This window comes from Mizuhopecten yessoensis, unplaced genomic scaffold, assembly GCF_002113885.1.
Source record: "Mizuhopecten yessoensis strain PY_sf001 unplaced genomic scaffold, ASM211388v2 scaffold6049, whole genome shotgun sequence".
Classification (NCBI taxonomy): domain Eukaryota; kingdom Metazoa; phylum Mollusca; class Bivalvia; order Pectinida; family Pectinidae; genus Mizuhopecten; species Mizuhopecten yessoensis.
In genome coordinates this window covers 24,014-47,139 of record NW_018406354.1, presented here as the reverse complement: position 1 = coordinate 47,139, position 23,126 = coordinate 24,014, and the positions used below count along the sequence as shown (strand labels likewise).

General features: G+C 35.1%; 1 protein-coding gene across 1 annotated transcript; it reads right to left on the bottom strand.

Moving 5' to 3' along the window:
- Nucleotides 1-7,624: 7,624 nt before the first annotated feature.
- LOC110451472 lies at nucleotides 7,625-18,905 on the bottom strand. Its single transcript, XM_021499508.1, has 4 exons — nucleotides 18,652-18,905; nucleotides 11,297-11,404; nucleotides 10,554-10,758; nucleotides 7,625-10,035 (listed from the first exon to the last, which is right to left on the bottom strand). Exons 2-4 carry the CDS (start codon nucleotides 11,384-11,386, stop codon nucleotides 9,989-9,991), a joined length of 342 nt encoding a protein of 113 aa, XP_021355183.1. The 5' UTR covers nucleotides 11,387-11,404; nucleotides 18,652-18,905; the 3' UTR covers nucleotides 7,625-9,988.
- Nucleotides 18,906-23,126: the final 4,221 nt, after the last annotated feature.

Genomic DNA, 23,126 nt, shown 5'->3' with positions numbered 1-23,126 from the left:
TTTATATAACCATTTACGCGGAACAATTGGTTGGTTGGTTCACGGACTTAGATAATCTAAATCCGTGGTTGGTTGAAGGTTTTGCACCTACATGAATCCGCCCTTACGGGTTTCATCTCACTGATGGCAGTCGGTGTCCTGTCGGCGTTATGCGGAACAACCGGTTTGTCCGTTTATAATGTAACAATTTCGGGTATATATGCAGGTCTTGCGAGGCTTTGTCAAGGCTCTCCTGAAAGCAGCATCCGATTACTAGGTCCGACCTTATTTAATAAACGAACAACTGTTGTCCGACCGGTTTGGCCGTTTAACCATTTGAGTGCCACAGGATTCTCCTTAGAGAGTGCCAAGCCAAATTCTGATCAAAATGTGATTTGAAAATATATGGCATAGAACAATTCAACAATGGGCCAAGCGATGACGTCACGTCATTATGCCAACCTGAAGTCTCCAGAAAGAAACTCGGTACAAAACGGATTTTTTTTCAACGGTGTATGTTGGTAAATGTGTCAATGTACAACCAAAAAATCGCGTTACAAGTGTGTCTACCAATTTGTCCAAACAGAAAACCAGAAAGCATGCATAGTAATAATGAAATGTATATTAATTTAGTCTTCACGGCGGCATCTGTGTCTTGGTAGACATCACGGAAACACCTAGAGCATGCCGTACTCGCACGGCGCCTCCCATTGTCCCTGACACGCGAGCAGACCACAGACGATACTCCTTCTGCTGATGAAAACGGCCGAGATGTAATTCCGACTCAGAGGTTACTTCTTTGTTTTTGATTCACGATTTTTTAATGATAAACGCTTCCTTAAATGGAAAATACAGAAACTATATACCGTTAAAAGTTGCAAAGAGAACAAACCTATACACATGCTTCCCATCACATATAATGCATAAATGCTCAGGTTTACATTATCAAAAGGCATGCTTGAAGTTCCTTTGTCGACCTAACGGTTTTCAGGCCGTTTATTAAACTTCTGAAGTATTAAAATATGATTATTGTATACGCATTACGCGATAGACATTTTACTGAAATCCGGACACAGATGTAACAAGAAAAGCCAACAACAAATAATAAATAACTATATGAAGAATATATAAATAGATAAAAACATCAAAATCTTAATACCCCCCACAACTTTCTGTTTAAGATTGTGATGGAACATTAAAAATATGCTCTTTTGGCCTATTGTAATAATATGATCCTACTTTTTAAATGTGTGATATTTATAATTTGCCTACATGCGGACCGGCTGTGATTACAATATCAAGTGGTAATTCTAAGGGAAATTATCCGGATTTTATTATCATATTTCCTTCGTTCACTAGCCGATGACTAGTATAAATAGTTTGATGTTAAAAACAACAATTGTTAATTATATGCGGACGAAAATTTTAAGTAGACCAAAAAAGTTCATGTTTAGCGGACTGTTCCTATACGTTATATCGAATCTAGCAAAACGTAATAAAATAAAATAATACTAATAATATGTATGCCATCATGACTTAAATATGCATGTATCATGTTTGTTATCTTAATGAAGGATTCTTAGTATTTTATAGTATAACTGATGTAGTCTGTTAAGAAAGAAATAATGTTGAAAATAAATGAAGAAGGACGACCGTACGTTGACATTTTAACTTTAGACTAACCTCACACGGTAATCCATACTACACATACACGTCCCGATCCTGTGTCTTACTATGTTTAGTACGACCCCCATATGGTACTTGTACGTCCCGACCTCTCAGTCTTAAACAGAGGGAAAGACGTGTCCTGTCGGCGATATCATCTCGCCACTGGCCAGTAAGGTTACCTCGATTGTCTTTCATTGATAGTGAGCTTCATTCTTCAACCATTCCGACTGCCCAGTGATGTTTTATTAAAACCGCCTTTTCCCAACATATTGCGGTCGATTTACTGTTAATTTTCGTTGTTCATGTAATACAAGAAGGTATTTTGTAAAACGTCGACCATTCGCGATAAATCGAGGACGACCATACCACTGGAGTACCGAGGATGAACGTCGACATGTTTGAGACTTAATGTTATGGATTCCACCGACAATTCTGTCTAGTGCTTCCCATGAATAGCTTATTGGAAACTAACGCAAATTTTTAAAACGAGAAAATTCTCATTAATCTTTATATTCTATCATATTTGGTGTGTTTATTGTCAAACGACATGTATATTAATTCCATAAACATGTATACTTACCTTATGTAATTGAATGTTTATTAGATAAATATGCGTGAATAACATTCGTGTCTTCTCTGAAAGCTAACCAGTCATTTCATAATTGGTCTGACTAAGGTAAACAAACAAACCCGCCTTGCGTTAATATATAGATTCATCCAGCTCATTGGCGCGGTTACCTTAAATCTTGAGAATAATAGGATGACACAGGAATTGGATGTAAACAAATATGGCTAATAAATAACCAGACCGGATACCATCCACTTAACTATCTGTTGAACTGTAGGACGTTTTAAACAAAATCATAATTACTGTACAGAAACTAAGAACAGATATCTGTACGTATCATGGGTATTTTAGGGGTTTTATATATTAAACAAGCAATAAAAAACGTTCTTTAATTATAATTAAAAACAAAGATGAATAGAAATGGGAGAAAAAACAATACAAAGGGCAATGATTCATTTTTATATATTTTCTTGCCAATTCTGTACATTTCACCAATCAATGTTTTATGATCTATGAAAAATGATACAATTTTTTAATAGAATATTAAGTTTGTTTGCCCTCATTTCTAAAATAGAAGGAATACAGTAAAAGAGTTGCCTCCCTTCTGTCAATAGATTTTTTTCTCCAAAAAAATCTCTTAAAACAATTAATCTTACGTGAGACTTAACCTACCAAAATATCAGTTTTCAGTAATGAGTGTTGTAATAACTCTCATACATGATTTATTAATTGTACTCAATGCAGATCCGAAACTCGGAGGACGCCGAGCATGGCAGGGGAGGGAGTAAGGGAGGGTAGATTTAAGCAGTAATGTACGATTTTCCTCAACTATACGATCGATATAATGAGTTGGCGGAAAAGAAAGAGCAGGGGAGGAGGTAACTTGTAAAATTGTTACCTGTAAAATTGTTACCTGTAAAATTGTTACCTGTAAAACTGTTAACTGTAAAACTGTTACCTGTAAAACTGTTACCTGTAAAATTGTTACCTGCAAAATTGACTGAACAATCTGTAAAATCAATTTTCTCATGTGGATAGAAACAAAGAAAACTTTTATCTTTTATAAGATTTGCAACTTCTGTCGCGGCGCAACCTATTGGAGAAATAACCGTTACAATCAATGAACCATACTTACTGACTTTAGGTAGCAGTCTTTGGTCCTGTTCACTGACAGTCATCTTTTGTATTTCTTATTCCTCGCCTTACTCTTCGCAGAAATCTTTTTACCGATCGGTGCCTTCCTTATGTTTCAGGATATTATCCGTCAAATTTACCATTACGCATTCGCTCACGCTCATTTACTTCAGAATGATAGAATTTCTGTTTAAATTCTGTTTAAAAGCGTATTTCCTTCAACATGACTATTTTCAGAGCTAACAGCCACCATAGTTTTGAACCAGGACATCCAAGAAACAATTAATTTCATCATTTCTTTAATATTGCGCACATTCATGTGAAAAAAATATATCAATTTCATATTGTCTATCACTGTTGCTTATTGGTGTAACTGCTATGTGGTTATCTATCGGTATTTCTATATAACTGTGGACATCCCTGTGATAATGTCTATCGGTATTTCTATATAACTGTGGAAATCCCTGTGATAATGTCTATCAGTATTTCTATATATAACTGTGGACATACCTGTGATAATGTCTATCAGTAATTCTCTATAACTGTGGACATCCCTGTGATAATGTCTATCAGTATTTCTATATATACCTGTGGACATCCCTGTGATAATGTCTATCAGTATTTCTATATATAACTGTGGACATCCCTGTGATAATGTCTATCAGTAATTCTCTATAACTGTGGACATCCCTGTGATAATGTCTATCAGTATTTCTATATAACTGTGGACATCCCTGTGATAATGTCTATCAATATTTCTATATAACTGTGGACATCCCTGCGATAATGTCTATCAGTATTTCTATATAACTGTGGACATCCCTGTGATAATGTCTATCAGTATTTATATAACTGTGGACCTATCAGTATTTCTATATCACTTTGGACATCCCAGTGTTAATGTCTATCAGTATTTCTATAGGACTGTGGACATCCCTGTGACAATGTCTATCAATATTTCTATATAACTGTGGACATCCCTGTGATAATGTCTATCGGTATTCCTACATAACTATTGACATCCCTGTGATAATGTCTATCAGTATTTCTATATCACTTTGGACATCCCAGTGATAATGTCTATCAGTATTTCTATATAACTGTGGACATCCTGTGATAATGTCTATCAGTATTTATATAACTGTGGACATCCCTGTGATAATGTCTATATCCCTGTGATAATGTCCATCATTATTTCTAGATAACTGTGGACATCCTGTGATAATGTCTATCGGTATTCCTACATAACTATTGAAATCCCTGTGATAATGTCCATCATTATTTCTAGATAACTGTGGACATCACTGTGATAATGTCTATATCCCTGTGATAATGGCTATCAGTATTTATATAACGGTGGACATCCCTGTGATAATATCTATCAGTATTTCTATATAACTACGGACATCCCTGTGATAATGTCTATCAATATTTATATAACTGTGGACATCCCTGTGATAATGTCTATCAGTATTTCTATATAACTGTGGACATCCCTGTTATAATGTCTATCGGTATCTCTATATAACTGTGGACATCCCTGTTATAATGTCTATCGGTATCTCTATATAACTGTGGACACCCCTGTGATAATGTCTATCAGTATTTCTATATAACTATTGACATCCCTGTGATAATGTCTATCAGTAATTCTATATAACTATGGACATCCCTGTGATAATGTCTATTAGTATTTCTATTTAACTGTGGACATCTCTGTGATACTGTCTATCAGTATTTCTATATAACTTTGGACATCCCTGTGATAATGTCTATTAGTATTTCTATTTAACTGTGGACATCTCTGTGATACTGTCTATCAGTATTTCTATATAACTGTTGACATCTCTGTGATAATATCTATCAGTATTTCTATATATAACTGTGGACATCCCTGTCATAATGTCTATCAGTATTTCTATATAATTGTGGACATCCCTGCGATAATGTCTATCAGTATTTCTATATAAATGTGGAAATCCCTGTGATAATGTCTATCAGTATTTTTATATAACTGTGGACATCCCTATGATAATGTCTATCAGTATTTCTATATCACTGTGGACATCCCTGTGATAATATCTATCAGTATTTCTATATAACTGTTGACATCTCTGTGATAATATCTATCAGTATTTCTATATAACTGTGGAAGTCCCAGTGATAATGTCTATCAGTATTTCTAGATAACTGTGGACATCCCTGTGATAATCTCTATCAGTATTTCTATATAACTGTGGACACCCCTGTGATAATGTCTATCAGTATTTATATATAACTGTGGACATCCCTGTCATAATGTCTATCAGTATTTCTATATAATTGTGGACATCCCTGCGATAATGTCTATCAGTATTTCTATATAACTGTGGACACCCCTGTGATAATGTCTATCAGTATTTATATATAACTGTGGACATCCCTGTGATAATCTCTATCAGTATTTCTATATAACTGTTGACATCTCTGTGATAATATCTATCAGTATTTCTATATAACTGTGGCCATCCCTGTGATAATGTCTATCAGTAATTCTATATAACTATGGACATCCCTGTGATAATGTCCATCGGTATCTCTATATAACTGTGGACACCCCTGTGATAATGTCTATCAGTATTTCTATATAACTTTGGACATCCCTGTGATAATGTCTATTAGTATTTCTATATAACTGTGGACATCTCTGTGATACTGTCTATCAGTATTTCTATATAACTGTGGACATCCCTGTGATAATGTCTATCAGTATTTCTATATAACTGTGGACATCCCTGTGATACTGTCTATCAGTATCTCTATATACCTGTGGACATCCCTGTGATAATGTCTATCGGTATTTCTATATAACTGTGGACATCCCTGTGATAATGTCCTGTGATAATGTCTATCAGTATTTCTATATAACTATGGACATCCCTGTGATAATGTCCATCAGTATTTCTATATACCTGTGGACATCCCTGTGATAATGTCTATCGGTATCTCTATATAACTGTGGACATCCCTGTGATAATGTCTATCAGTATTTTTATATAACTGTGGACATCCCTATGATAATGTCTATCAGTATTTCTATATAACTGTGGACATCCCTGTGATAATGTCTATCAGTATCTCTATATAACTGTGGACATCCCTGTGACAATGTCAATCAGTATTTCTATATAACTGTGGATATCCCTGTAATAATGTCTATCGGTATCTCTATATAACTGTGGACATCCCTGTGACAATGTCAATCAGTATTTCTATATAACTGTGGATATCCCTGTGATAATGTCTATCGGTATTTCTATATAACTGTGGATATCCCTGTGATAATGTCTATCGGTATTTCTATGTAACTGTGGACATCCCTGTGATAATGTCCATCAGTATTTCTATATAACTGTGGACATCCCTGTGATAATGTCTATCGTTATCTCTATATAACTGTGGACATCCCTGTGATAATGTCTATCAGTATTTCTATATAACTGTGGACATCCCTGTGATAATGTCTATCATTATTTCATTCCAGCCTCATCCGTCCCTATAAGGACATGCCCTTGAGAATGTTCATCAGTTTTTCAAACAAATATTTTTTTGTCAAAGATGGAAGACCTAACATATTTCAGTAATTTTTATAACATACTATGCGAATGTTAATTACTTACGTTCGGTCTGTGCAATCTAGTATCAATTCGTGTCGACATTTCATTACGTCATCAAACCAGTTTATATAAATTCACTATGATAATAAATCCGAGGACCACAAATATGTCTGTCATAAACGTGTAATGTATGTATGAACAGCAGCAAGTGTGATGTTAAACTAAACTGCCTTTATAAGCCCTCACGGAGGTTTTGTTTTTCGGGAAAATAGGAACCAAGTAGCTATGCTTCCTCAGCCGTTGTCGTAGTTCAATCTTATCTTTCGAATCAGTTCGATTCTTTGTCCATTTTGTGTACCCTTCTATCTTGATAGGCGTCGCTCTTTGATACTTCGTATATAGCAAAGATTGAAAAAATAAAACTATGGCAAGTCATGAAGGTCAAACACATGGAAAAATGTCAGTCAAAAGTACGTTGCGTCATTTCCGGTTCCTGAATGTTTGTGTTGTTTTCGATGATGTCTCAACATTTTCTTTCTAAGTGAAAATACCACGAACAAAAAAAAACACATTTGATATGGATTATGCTTGCGTGATATAGGTCAGTTATCCAATGTCAAAGGTAAACTGTAAAGGTCAAAGTTCATACAGTGCAAAGAGAACAACGATAAAACCGAAAAGATATTTCAAAATATTTCATTTTATTTACATTGATTTAGTTCAACACCAACGTATTTACATTGGAAGAAAACAATACAATTTCAACGAAAACAACAATACATATTGTCACTTGGCAATCATAAACAATCGAGTAATAACACAATCGTCGAGTACTTGTCATTTTATAAATAAACAAAACTATAACCCGCATGATAATTACAAATAAAAACAACAATAAAAAGCAGCAAACAGCTGAAATCTTCTTACACTCTGCAAACGGAAATTTGTGAATTCACTGATTTTCAGTTTCGTTCCCTGAATGAATGAACACGCTATTTCTACAACTCGCTCCTTTACGATATGATAATGTATTAGACGAAATTTATGGTGGAATAAAGATATTAATGAATAGATATTAATTAATGAAATACAATGTGACAGGTTCATCGTTCTGACCCATTATGTCTGTCGATAGGTACTTTTCTGACCGTGTCTGACCGCTGTAAGAACGCGGAGATTTTATGAAAATCACATGAACAGGACAAATACCATGGTTTCGGATCTGATGTCTATCACGATTTGAATATTTGATTAAGGTAAAAAGAATCAACAAGTAAGACTATATACTTGTCACTACTGTGGATTATTTCTTTAAGTCCATTTCGAAAGAAATACTCCATAAAAATGAAATGTTGTGATACATTTCACAGAATTGTAGTTTGAAATTTGAAAGTTTGAAAATAGAAATTAAAAAAATAAACAGTAGCGGTCGGACTCGTGATCTTAACTTTACAAAGCCTACACCTCGCCAATGTTGCATACAGGAATTATTCTAGCAGTGGGCCTCAAAGCACATGGAAAACTTGACAAGGGAAGTTACTCTAACCAGAAAAATCCTTTTGGTTGCTTCATCTTCTACATAAAAGGGAGATTACTCTAAGTAAACAAACTCTGACTGAAACTATTCTTTGCGATAACAACGGATAAAGTGGTATCCTGTACCTTGAAATCCGATTCGTCCGAGATTATGTTCACGGATATTTCAACTAGTAACATGAGTACCACATAAAAACAGGATTTTCCCATAGATACTGTAAATAAGTGTTTCCGAGAACGAATCAAAGTTCCTGCTACATTGCCCTCGTTATACCAACAGAGGTCTGAGTCATCAACGGCAAACAATAATAATCATAATCAGATAAGATTATAACAAATAATAAACTGCTAAAGAAATATGCCAGCTTATAAAAAAATGACCTTTTCCCGTACGAAACGATAGTTTTGGAATCACAAATCGGTTAAACATGAGCCTCAATGTATTGTTGCAAGCAATTTGTAATAGAAACATCAAAGTTAAATCTATTGGCCAATATTGGATCGGCAATTAAGATAAACGGGTCTGTAAATATTTATATTAAAGTTTTGGATATTCGATTTATTTTATATATTGAGTCAATAATTTGGTTTTTATGTGTTTTTATTACAAATTGCGTGGTGCAAATATGAACGTCAAAGTGACATACATTCAACATCTGACGAGTTGAACTTAAGAAGTGATACAAACGGTTACTATACAAAGCTGTTCAGGAATCAGTCTGATTCTATCGTTAATTCTACATCGCTGATTCAACAAAAACAAACACAACCCAATATACTTTTCTCTAAAAAAATGAAGAAGAAAAAAACAATTAATGAAAAAAAATGAGCATGAATCACCCGTATTATAGGGCCAAACAATCGGCAATTGTCGGCTGATTCCGTAACGTTTACGCTTGGCATGGATTGACCGATATTTGACCAAAAATATTCAAATATAACATGAAACCCTTCTCAAAATGTTACAATTTTCCATCTCATCAGAAAGTTTCACTGCTTTGAAAAGATTACCAATTTGTGGTTTTTCCGTAAACATCACGGAAAGTGACGGAAATGTACGAATGATATTCAGTTAAATAATATAAATCCAACACCCGTCTGACTATGAAACAGTCGAATAAATCAGACAACCATTACAGATGCCGACATATCTGCGGATATGTTGATCCTCAGGGTTTGTCGGGGACAGTACAAGCAAAGCAAGTTATGCAAACGTTACAATGTCACGTGCTTGGTAGTCTGTACAACAAACGACAAAAAAGACACTAAAATGGGCCGGATCTGTTTTTCCGTATCAACGGTGATCTCCACAAGGGGAGATAATTCAAGTGGAAAAACAGAGTCCAGTTCTGTGGTGACCAAAGCTGCATTGTTTTGCATGGTGGCGTCAAGTACAACGGGAACAAAATATGGACATATGCTCCAAGCTTGTATTTGCGCATGCGTCGGACAAAGGAATTGTCGAATGGAATGTTGAGAAATTCCGGGCAAACACTCTCAAGCTACATCAAGGGAGGATCAGGATACTGAACTCGTGCATGGCTTGTCGGAGTTCTGTGAATAAAAATAATAATATGAAAATGTGTGGTTCCTATAGAGGCAAAGGCAAACAGTTATTACGCGTAAAGATCCAAAGTATAGGGTCTGTTATAATTATATTATTTATCAAGGGAAATAACTCTTCAGAAAGCACGCAGGGGTAATATCGCTGTCGCAGAACGCGCCTTTCTGTAGGTCGAGATGGAATAACTCTAGAATTCTTTGAAAAACTAAAGAACGTACAATTTTTCTGCTTCCAAATCAGATATTTTCAGGAGTATTGGTTTATGATCATATAGGCCAAACGGTATTGAGTCCGTGTAAGTGAAATACGAGATGTTTTTAAGAACGTGCGAATATGTGCCTATGGAATTACATCTGATTCTACTTCTTTATTTATTAACTTCTCATCAGCACTAACTGACGGGTTATTATTTTGCCATCCGTGTTTCAATCAGTCGCTCAGTCCGTCTGTCAGTCAGTCTGACCTAATTACGACCAGACGCAATAATAGACGACCTTGACCTACTGACCTTGGTGGCTTAACCGGCGATCGGAATCATTGTCACAGCAGCTGAAGAAGTGATCAGCGAGTCGAATGGCTGTATCGTTATTGATGCCGTGAGCTAGAAGTTGAATCTTTGTTTCCTGTTCCGTTAACGCTTCCCCTCCCACGCTATTAATCATCTGATCCGCCATGATGTTCACCAGAGATTCGTAATGTTCATTTCCATAACGCTGTAGAAAAAGAAGAAGAAAAAAGCTGTTTAGATACGTTCGACTGATTTGCTAGGACAAAGTTTATGTCAACGTCTAGTTGGAATTTTATTTTTCTTGTTATCTTTTTAAAAATTGTTTCAGGAACAACGATTATCGAGTGTTATCAACGAAAATGTAAATCGGATTCTTGATCTACATTCGTAACATGTATCGACACTTAAGGATGCAGCCAACTTTACAAGTGATTTGTGTTAGAGTTATCTCCCTTTTGGTTAACATTACTTAATTCTAGCTTATTCTTATTTCATCAACATACTAAGATGGCCTTAATATCGAAATTTGAATTTGACCCCAATGACCTTGATATTAAGCTCACCTTCAATTCAATTCATTTAATCTGTAAAGCCTTACGGCTTATGAGGTATATGCCATATAACATGATACATGTAGTTATAATTTGTTCAAAGTTCATATAGTTGTTCAGGAGAGTGACAATTGTAAATTGATACATGCACACACTCTGGAAACATGCGCGTAGACACGTGATATGTCTCACCTTCACGAGACTTCTCCTGAAGAGTTGATGGAGAGGGATCGAGAGAACTGACGACGTCATACAGGTAACTAAGATGAGACGGAGCATCATATCGTAATGTGTATTAATCTGCAAGAAACAAAAATTAGGATAAAAAATAAAGCAAAAATTGTGATTTTCATACGGTATTATATCCCAACTCAACTATGTAAACTTTCTAAAGCCGGATACTTTGAATAACGAACGTGCCAGAATAAAACCCCAATCAAACCAGAAATGCATGATTCCGGACGCCAATTCATCTCAAATTTAACAATAAATAACTTTTATCTCTGTGAATGAGTCATGAAATGAACCAATGTAAAAAGCTATATTAACGAAGACGAACATCTCCTTTTTAGGCCCATACAATCCATACTAATCACCTCAACAACCTTTATTATCACAACAGTATCATGCTCAACCTTAACTCTCAAGGTAGCACTGTTAAGTTGTTTAATCTGACGAAGTTAACTGGGAAGTTAGAATTTATTCGCGTCGGGCGAAAAATTTACTTGGCGAAAGTTTTTCGGCATGCATAAGTGTTTTGCTAACCAGACTTGATATGCCTCTGTAGATTACAATGTCATATCTGCCATGTTTATAATGGGCATCAACTTAATCGAAATCCCCGTGTAATCGTGAGTCAGCTAAACCGTTGTGTGTTAATATGATGAATATAGGTCTTTAGCAACAGCGCGGAAGGTGTCAAGCAAAAATGCGTTATTAGTCTGGCGTGTCACTAAATAGATGTGTTCCTACTCTGGTATGCGGACTATGCCACGCACCAGATTTGAGGTTTTCTAAATAAACATCTCAGCCGACAACATGTGTATCATGTTATACTAGACGTGAAATAGATGGAACACATTTTTGCTGTTGTAGAAATGCAGAGGTTATAGAAATATGTGGCAAGTATGTTTGGTTTGTATGATATGTCGTGTAGATTTTTTTTAATTTTCTTCTTTTATTTTATTTTTAGATGTTTCCAGTTGGAATCGAAGCCGAGACATCTGGTTTTCGTATTTAGCCAGGAGGCATAGGACTAGTAGTTAAAGCCTGATAAGACAGCTTCTGGGAATTCCTCAAAATTGTATTGATTAATGTATATGCTAATTGTATTAATTATGTATCTATGTACTGTAAAGCGCTTTAGAGTGGTTTATGTTAGCTAGATAGGGCGCTATATCAAATGCTGTATATTTATTTTATTAAATCATTTCCAATCGATTCGGTAGGGAGCGGCCAGAGAAGAATTGGTTTTTTTTTGTGTTAATAATGATGCTCGTGAAAGCATGATTTTTTTTTGTCAACTCATTTTGGGTCATTAATGGACTCCAATGTAGCAGTAATTTATATTATCGTGTAATACCTTCACTAGGGATAGAACCTGTTATTTGTATACGGGGGAAATTAAGGTAAATGTTGGGTTGGGGGTTTGTAAGTGGGGATTGAAGTGGTAGGCATGTGGGATTGAAGGGATATCATATGTTTGGGGTTGGGGTGAAGGGGTATTATATGTTTGGGGTTGGGGTGAAGGGGTATTATATGTTTGGGGTTGGGGTGAAGGGGTATTATATGTTTGGGGTTGGGGTGAACGGGTATGTATGTCGGTGATGAAGATAAAGGGGCACAATGTATGCATGTATGTTTATGTGGTGGGTTTTTAATTCAACACTCATTACTTTTCTAGAAACGTAAAAAAAAATATTAAATGTATAAACTGTTATCGTTCAGAAAAATGTGAACGTAAACACAAATGGAAAAACATGTTTTGAAAATGATGAACTGCTATTTGAATTGGTAGGAAAAGCAATAAATATATACTGATTGTGTTGTTAAACTTCTAGTAAGCTTCCTTACTTATTAACACAATTAAGTTTATGTTTTGTTTTCAATACCGGAAATTTTGAATAAATATATACGCTTTTCTATTCAAAATGAGAAGTTTGAAATGATATGAAACATTTTTAAAAAAAAATGAAAGAAACTTATTTTGAAGACAGAAAAAAAATCGTGCTAAGCTGACAGAGATATAAGCATTACAGACGGAACTCAATATCTGAAAACAGCGTGAATCCTGGCAGGTTTTACAATAAATGGCAGCTTTCAAGTGGTTCCTGTTTTTACGGCAAACGCCAGAGTGAGTGACCTCGGGGTCAAAACGTCAAGGTCACAATTTCGTTTGTTTACCAACACTGAACTGCGCATCAGAAAATAAAAGTACACAGGGCTTTTCCACATCAAATCTTTGTAAAGCTTTTTAACATGAAAAAATAAACCTTGACTGGGGATTTGTATTTTACAAACTGTAACATATATCTCTGGTTTAGATAATCTCGTGTTGAGTAATATCACATAAAATCTGGTACATATAGCCTAATGTCTCGTGTTGAGTAATATATCATCATATCCAGCTCAACGACCTTTACAGTCCATGCGATGCAAAATATTCAAATTTGTGTGTGTGGAGGCGAAAGGTATCTTTTATCATTGCAATCTGAGCGAGAGTTTTAAGCAGTGTTCCTATCTAAGCGGTGTTAAATTGCTATCGTTTCAACAGTTGTTTGAGAACGTGGGGCCAAAACATTTTGGAGTCAATGTATTTTTAAAATTAAAAAAATGGAGATTTTCTATCACATGATGTCTTTTCATCTTATTTATTCGCATTTTTTAAAAGTTTTTGAAAAGTTATAAAAACGGGAAAGCCTTCCCTTGGAACGTCACATCATACAATGGTCATTTGCTTTTCTAAATTCAAACCAATTAATTTAAGGGTCTCTGTCCCTCTGCTCGGTGTTTTTCTTATATACAGTGTAACCTTTCAACTCCCGCTTTGGAATTACTGTAGAACGGCAGGGTCCAGTACTACCGTAGACTAAACCCGAAGTCAGGGGTTCGAATACGTTACAGTTATCGGTAGTAGTACGGGTATCTTTAGGGTGGTATATTTACATTTACGTTGAAACCTACCAACAAAAATAATGTTTTAAACCAGTAACACTATATCACGTGATTAATTTTCGAGCCGGAAACTGTTGGATCGTTTCGTATTACTGATAGGATAACCGAAGACAATTCATGACGTAATGACAGATTCAAAATATGGTGAAAGTTTTCGAATATTTCCCATTGACGTTTTTCACCTGACGGAATATGAAGTTAACTATAGAAACTGATCAAGACTTTGTTCTCGTAAAAATGGATGTTCTATCTTTTCGTTAAAATTGCAACATGAACCGAAGAAAAACACACAAAGACGTGAAATTAATCAAGTTTTTCTTGTTATTATGAATGTGAATCTAAGAATTGAAATACACGCTTTTAACATTCATGATGACGTGAAACAAGTTCCTTCCAATCATATTGTACGGATACTCAGTTACAAAGCAGAGTTGTTAGGGTCTGGTACGGGGACCCATTCCAAATTGAAAAATGACCCAATTTCAGTCTTTAATTTCCCAATTAGATAACAACAAAAAAACATGTTTATACAAGTTTCCAGTTGTTATATGTGCAACGTTCAAAGTATTACCGTCCATGAAAGAGCATTCAAAACACATAAATAAGGGAAATTTAAAATTGAATAAACAAAAACACTAAAAATTGATGTGTTTATTTATTAAGGCTATACATTTTACTGTAAGAAACAGCTAGAGGAAAACCTTTTTGCAAATCACATTGTAGATTTTAATTCTCAAAACTTATGATATTTTTCCGAAACTGTAAATGTGGAAACACTGATGATATTTCCCAATTTTTGCCAAATTCCGATGATATTTACCCAATTCCTGCTCAGGGGCCCTTTCCCAAAATAGCTCGCAAAAACCCTAAAAAGACGTACTTCATTCTTAACGTATACACGAGAACAAACAATTATTTTTCAGTATATTGAGCACTTAGCAATCAAAAAAGATTTCAGACAGTAAGAAATAGTTAGCCACTGTTTCGGAGAGTCAGAGATTGTTTGACAATCGGAATTGCAGCCTCTGCTTCGCACAATTTGAAGTGAATAGTGGGTAGTCATTGTTTAGGATTTTTTAGACGAAACATGGGTTCATTATGTTTTACATGTATTTCAAACCTTTATTGTTTTTTTAATTAGAGGCCTTCGTGGTATGGGTGGATGATATATATCATGTGTATATATAGTTATAGTTTTTGGCAGTGCTATTCTGATCCAAAATCGCGGTAGTTTGTTAGAGGCTGTGTACTGTCAGGCGCGGATTCAAAATGTTTGAAACACAGTTTACAGTTTACGTACGACTGGCCTTGACTGCAAAACTTGTGAAATACCGGTATACATTCAAGCAAGGTGTGTTTTTAATTACAACACATAAAGAAACCCAAGCGTATAACTCACGTGTCAAATTAACATTCCGTTAAAGTACACGTGTACATAGCAGTCCTACATGTCCGTAATAATTGTCGTAAACTATGAATATTTAAAAATATGCGAGGAATGCGAGCGACATAATGACAGGTGAAAGAATGCTTACACCTGTTAAGTGGGAGACAGTTTGGGGGGGAGGGAGTGGGTTAGACCAGAAATTCTTATATTTTTTTTTTAATTTTTTTTTTACAACAGTTATGAAATTCTTCTGTGCCAAGGGGAATTGTAATACAATTAGGTGTGGGTCGGGATGGGGTGAGGGGGTAGACTATTGGTACTCCTGTGTCTGGTGAGTGGGAATTGTGATGTGAGGGTGGTTGATGATGGAGGCGGAATGGAATGACATACATATATATATATACGAAATTAGTATAGACACGAAATGTATATAATTTCCTTTATCTGATAATGACAACACGATCGAATCAATGTACAACTCCCGAAGCAAGAGTGTAAATCGTTTGAGCAATATATTGTATATTCCGTGACGCAGGGGCACTCTGGTTGTATTGCTATGTAATATATATCCTGACGTTGACTCAATAGCGCAGCTGTATACGTTGGCTTAAAGAGGTCATTATAACACCTCTTTCCCGACAAAAAGGATAATACACTTTTTAATCATGTCATTTCGTCATAATTCGTTGTCGATGATACTTCGTTTTGTCACTTATGATCAAATAAACGCTTGACACCTATATAACCCTAATGTAAGCCTCTTTGTAACATTGAGTGCTTTCACTCGGCAATTGCACAATGATAGAGCGACTTCGGCATATATCAGTATTGTTACACTCAAACACCTGTCCTGTAAATCATATTTTCACCAGCACATCAAATTTGCTATAATAAAAAACCCTGATGTCAGTTAGAATATTGCGTCACTGTATCGTTACGATGATTGTATGCATCGTCAATTAATGCATTAAGCGAGTTCGGTCTGATCAAAACGTTTTACCCAGAGCTATAATTCAGAAATCCTCAGAGTGCGCACCGTCCGCCGATTTGCCGAGAGAAACAGTTGGATACAACCTGGCAAAATGTTAAAACATTCGATATAGTGAATTTTAGCAGAACCTGAGAAAGTGTTAAAATATTCTATAATGTGAAGTTAGATACAACGTAGCAGACTTTTAAAAACACCGGACAAGCTGTCAAAAACACCGGACAAGCTGTCAAAAAATCCGACGAAGAGAACTAAATCGCAACCTGAAACACCGTTAAAAAAATTCCTTGAAAAGAATTGAAATCTAACCTAAACTTGTTAAAATGTTTGAAGAAATTAACTGAAACGCAACTTCACAAACCGTTAAAACATTTGATAAGTTGAATTTAATAACAACCCGACAAACTGTTTAAAACATTCAATCAATCTGATAAACTGGAAAAACATTCGATTAATTGAAACTTAAAACATCTGACCAAAAAGTTAACGTATTTGAAAAACTGTTAAAACATTTGATTATAGTTAAAACAGTCGGGTCTGTTGAAACATTCGATCGGTTTAAACATTCGTTCTGTTGAAACATTCCATCGTTTTAAACATCCGTTCTCCTGAACCATTTGATCGGTTTAAACATTCGTTCTGTTAAAACATTTGATGAAATGGATTAAGACGACACTTGTAGACATATTATACATTACTATACATTATATTGTTGTATATGATAATAAATGCTATATGATATTCATGTGATTTCCCTGCACTTTCAATCTGTTTCTTCTTTCCTTTTTCTGATTTCCAAATTCGTATAAAAATGTACATATATGTCTATTGTCAATGTCACATTGTTGTAGTACAATTGTTGAGGAGAGGGCTTTAATAAGTTGTAATAACTTGTGCCCAATCCTCTTGCTTGAATTTAGAAGCAATAACATATGTTTAAATTAAAAACTACACTTGTCAAACTGCTAACGTAATGGTAATCAATTTAAATGTAACATCACAAACCACTATATTTAATATATATTCGACAGAGTTGATGGTTAAAGCTGACCACACAGAAACTTAAAGCAAAGTTAATCAATGTCACTCAATATCTATCTTCAGAAAACACTAAAGGAATAAGTAAGGTTATCAAACTGTATGATTAAAAAGTTAGACAAATATTATTTTAGAGTGACAGTTTTGCTATTTGAATCACGAAATTTCGACAGAAATTCATTAAATTGTTAAATCATTATAAATTTATATGCGATAATTCTGGTTTGTGCTAACAAACTCAACGATATTGAAGTTGTTTCAAAACGGCAACGCGAACAACAATTTGTTGGGACGCATTTCAATGATGGACCGGTGCTATATACATTGCACGTTTGCCACTATTTTGAGTCGGTACTACGTATCATATATAACACTTACACACAAACACACCGCTTGCTGCGTCGACCAGGATTTATATTAAGACAATTCACGACCAGATACGCTGTCAAAATGTGATCAAAACGGAATTTATTTATTACCTTTTTTCATTATTAAGAAATTGAAAGGAATTATTGAATTGTATTTTCGTTTTTACCTCAAACTTATTTTTACCGGGTAAGCCTTTATCCACTTAACCTTAAAGTTCACTTATCTAACATGCAAACAGAAAACAAGTTCCTTGTAAGATTGGATAAATACACAGAATAAAGGAATGTTATCATTCTCCTCTTTTACTCACGTTTGTAATAACAAATGTGAAAAATGTATAACACGTTTAAATAGGTAAAACAACATATAGAATTTAATTAAAATATAAGAAAATCTTGCTTCAACTTACGTTTCGATTACTGTTTAGAAAAAGCTTTTACTAGGCTGCGTACGTAGTAGTACAAGTAGGCACATTAAATATAAGAAATGATGAAAAGTATCACCTAAAATTTGTTAATAATAATTAATAAATATTTTCAATACCTAGCGAAAGTCAACCTTTTGTCAGGTAAAGAAATAAGTTTACCTTACCTGTTAAGCGTAGATGACACAGGTGATACAGATAGTGAGTTGCAGGTAAGTCGTTCCACTGTAGTCTGTATAGTTCGCTGTTTGTGCTCCGTTTGACAAATCTTCACATCTTGTCCCTTTATATAAGTACAGGTCTCTCGGCTGAAATGTCCAATCGTTTTTGATCGTTTCATAACTAATGGTCAAAAAGTGTGTCACGTGACCCGAATAATATATTGTTCTCGTAGACGTTAATCAGAAGTTTCCAAAACATTTCGATAAAGATGCGCGCGCATTCCGTTTACGTGGATAGCCCCATGACGTATCACCCAGCGTGAAACGAACATCATTTACATGAGCATGCATGTAAAAATGATAAACATATATCGGCCAATAATTTCCGGAGTCTAGAATACGTACTTTTCCGCACCCTGCCTCATTCACAGCAGCCGTATCTTTCGTGTGACCGCCTTTATGAGGGGTTACTGAGTACAAAGCTGAGCTATAGCGCGTGGCTGATCGTTTAATCGTCTGTAGCCTACACGGAAGTTAAACAGCTTTACACACGAACAGTGTTACGCGAACGCCTTGTAAGGGGGTCACAATACGCCAAGAGAGTATCACGATATATTGCAATACAGAATGAATAGATTGCGATATGTATCCCGATATATTGTCATAGGAAGGATGTGCTTAATTTTATAATAAGTTGTCAGAATGTTGTTAAACTTAATCATAAATAATATGGATTATATAGATTTAAGATGTTTGTCAAACCAACCATCGATTACAAAATCTTTTAAAAGCCTGCTTTATGCTTTAAATTGGCATATCTGTTAGAATTTGTAGTAATATGCAAAGTTAAAACACCAAGCAAATACATAGAAATATGCTTTTGAAAAATATTACGATACAGCAATATTTCATCTCTGTATTGTAGTACGATACAATATACCCGTGTTTTGCGATATACCTGTTTTCCTATATATTGTGACAGCCCTAACGCTTTATTTAGATTTGTGCAATTTCTTTAATTGTCATATGACCACCTTAATAGAAATCCTCAGGTGATTTGTAACTGACTATTTTTTTATATTGACTTTTTTGGTAGAACTATGATATGCGGTTCACATAACAAAAAAGGAAATTATCAGTTTTCGTCAGATTTTTTTTCTTGATTACCGTTTTTAAGCCAAAATGCAGTCCGGATAAAAGTCATGAAATTTTAGACGTACCGGAAGTTGAAAGTTTTGTTTTTATTTCATTTATTTATTTATCATATATATATATATATATAAAGATTTATTTATTTATTTTGTTCGATGTAAATCGATATTTTCTTTTCATGTTCATATTTTGTGACTTTTGGATTTTAGATGTCAAAAAATTTAGATGTAGTTGAATCCAGATTGTTTCCAAATAGCTATGTAGAAGTAATACCGGAAGTTGACATTTTTATATTTTTGTTTTCGTTTGTTAAATACCAACCGGAAGTTTACAATTTAAACTACTTCTTTATCGATTTCATGTTAAAATCAAGCAAATGTTCACTACTTATGTATTTTTTTTGTGAAATATCAATCCATTTTTTATCAATATTGAAATACAATCTTAGATTTAGATTTCTATCTGAGATACAAACAATTGTCAACTGTCTGTGAAATGAACACTATATCACCTCAGAACGCCGAGTCGTTTACAGTGTCATACCTCGTAAAACACTATAGGAAGCCGTACAGTACGATTAGTCTACCGGAAAACATACATTCTCTGGGAAGAGTGTAACGGAGTCTCACTATAAGTTGTTTCTAGGATGAGGTGCGTAACTCAAGCTTTGTTAAAAACCTGTAGCCCTACAGACATTGGTCCCTGCAGGTAGGGCGTAGGAATTGTACCTGCTGCCCCCATTCCATGATCATAAGAGGCGACTAAATTTGGGATCTTATCTTTTCTCTTCTTTTAAACAACTTTCTTCTTCCTATTGTTTCCCTTGATAATGCCTCACTTTTGGCCTTTAGTTGAGCGGTCGCCCCTGTGAGGAAGGCTTTGGGTTCTGTCCCCTGGCCGAAACATACCAGGGTCTGTAAAAATGGTAGTTTCTACTCCTGCTTAACGCTCCGCAATTTAGGAGTGGGACGACTGGTTCGCCCGTTGTCAGTATAATGTCACCGGGTGGGGCGTCCTGCTGGATGTCTTCGGTNGTAATATGCAAAGTTAAAACACCAAGCAAATACATAGAAATATGCTTTTGAAAAATATTACGATACAGCAATATTTCATCTCTGTATTGTAGTACGATACAATATACCCGTGTTTTGCGATATACCTGTTTTCCTATATATTGTGACAGCCCTAACGCTTTATTTAGATTTGTGCAATTTCTTTAATTGTCATATGACCACCTTAATAGAAATCCTCAGGTGATTTGTAACTGACTATTTTTTTATATTGACTTTTTTGGTAGAACTATGATATGCGGTTCACATAACAAAAAAGGAAATTATCAGTTTTCGTCAGATTTTTTTTCTTGATTACCGTTTTTAAGCCAAAATGCAGTCCGGATAAAAGTCATGAAATTTTAGACGTACCGGAAGTTGAAAGTTTTGTTTTTATTTCATTTATTTATTTATCATATATATATATATATATAAAGATTTATTTATTTATTTTGTTCGATGTAAATCGATATTTTCTTTTCATGTTCATATTTTGTGACTTTTGGATTTTAGATGTCAAAAAATTTAGATGTAGTTGAATCCAGATTGTTTCCAAATAGCTATGTAGAAGTAATACCGGAAGTTGACATTTTTATATTTTTGTTTTCGTTTGTTAAATACCAACCGGAAGTTTACAATTTAAACTACTTCTTTATCGATTTCATGTTAAAATCAAGCAAATGTTCACTACTTATGTATTTTTTTTGTGAAATATCAATCCATTTTTTATCAATATTGAAATACAATCTTAGATTTAGATTTCTATCTGAGATACAAACAATTGTCAACTGTCTGTGAAATGAACACTATATCACCTCAGAACGCCGAGTCGTTTACAGTGTCATACCTCGTAAAACACTATAGGAAGCCGTACAGTACGATTAGTCTACCGGAAAACATACATTCTCTGGGAAGAGTGTAACGGAGTCTCACTATAAGTTGTTTCTAGGATGAGGTGCGTAACTCAAGCTTTGTTAAAAACCTGTAGCCCTACAGACATTGGTCCCTGCAGGTAGGGCGTAGGAATTGTACCTGCTGCCCCCATTCCATGATCATAAGAGGCGACTAAATTTGGGATCTTATCTTTTCTCTTCTTTTAAACAACTTTCTTCTTCCTATTGTTTCCCTTGATAATGCCTCACTTTTGGCCTTTAGTTGAGCGGTCGCCCCTGTGAGGAAGGCTTTGGGTTCTGTCCCCTGGCCGAAACATACCAGGGTCTGTAAAAATGGTAGTTTCTACTCCTGCTTAACGCTCCGCAATTTAGGAGTGGGACGACTGGTTCGCCCGTTGTCAGTATAATGTCACCGGATAGAGTGTCCTGCTGGGTGTCTTCGGCAGTATGTTTCAGTGAGGTAGCACTACAAAGTCGGCATCAGTTCCGCGCTATCACAAGGAGACAAACACGAACATATCGCAGCCTTCCAAAACACACACACATACACTACACGCATTCATCTTGCACACAAGAGGAGGCCGTCCTTAAATGACCCTAGCTGTTGATAGTACCTTAAACAATACCAAACCAAACTCTTAAGACATTCGAACCAACCTTTTTTTAGCTTTCGATATTAGTTATCTTCTCTGTATTCTTGGATTTCTACGTCGCATATACATAGTGTGCTGCACCCTCTGGACGGTATGGGTTGACTAGTCGGGCATGCCTGTGATCTCAATAGAAATGCTTTGATTGAATGTGAATCGCGTAACAGCGTTACGGCAAAATCGACGGGCTTTGATCTCATGTTAGCTCTTTGATTATCTTAAAAGAACGCAGGTACAATGGTCAATAACAATAGTAGTCCCCAAATATCACGTGGTAAGATCGACCGCTATGGCTGCCACTAACTCGGTTAATACGATACACCATACACTCTCCAATCACGGCCTCGTTCTGATCTAGCCAATCAGAGCGATTCAATCTAGGTGTAACGCAGCAATTCCGGAAGTTGTTAAAACCTTCTATCCGTAAGAAAACAATAATTGTACATGCAGATATTAAAACAGAAATGTTATCTCGTTTGTTATTAAAAGTGTCATAAAATGATAACAAAATATCATATTGTGCCTATTTGTTAAAATGAAAGTATGTAATTCAAGTACACGTACATTAAAATCCCATTTCCTTCCCCCTCTTTCAACGATTGGTATTATAGATATACCCATATTAAAAGTGAATGCACTCAGCGACACCTTTGTAAATATAAACAAATCAAGTTGTTATGGTTTTAATTTCAACAAATGAGAAACAAACACACCAGACAAAGATTTTGTGTCTCAGT

Bases quoted from the DNA above. Each gene is read 5' to 3' on its own strand.
- LOC110451472 (XM_021499508.1), bottom strand. From the start codon at position 11,386: ATGATGCTCCGTCTCATCTTAGTTACCTGTATGACGTCGTCAGTTCTC. The intron at 10,759-11,296 runs GTGAGACATATC...CTTTTTCTACAG, and splicing joins TCAGGAGAAGTCTCGTGAAG to CGTTATGGAAATGAACATTA. The intron at 10,036-10,553 runs GTCAGTAGGTCA...TTTTATTCACAG, and splicing joins TCGCCGGTTAAGCCACCAAG to AACTCCGACAAGCCATGCAC.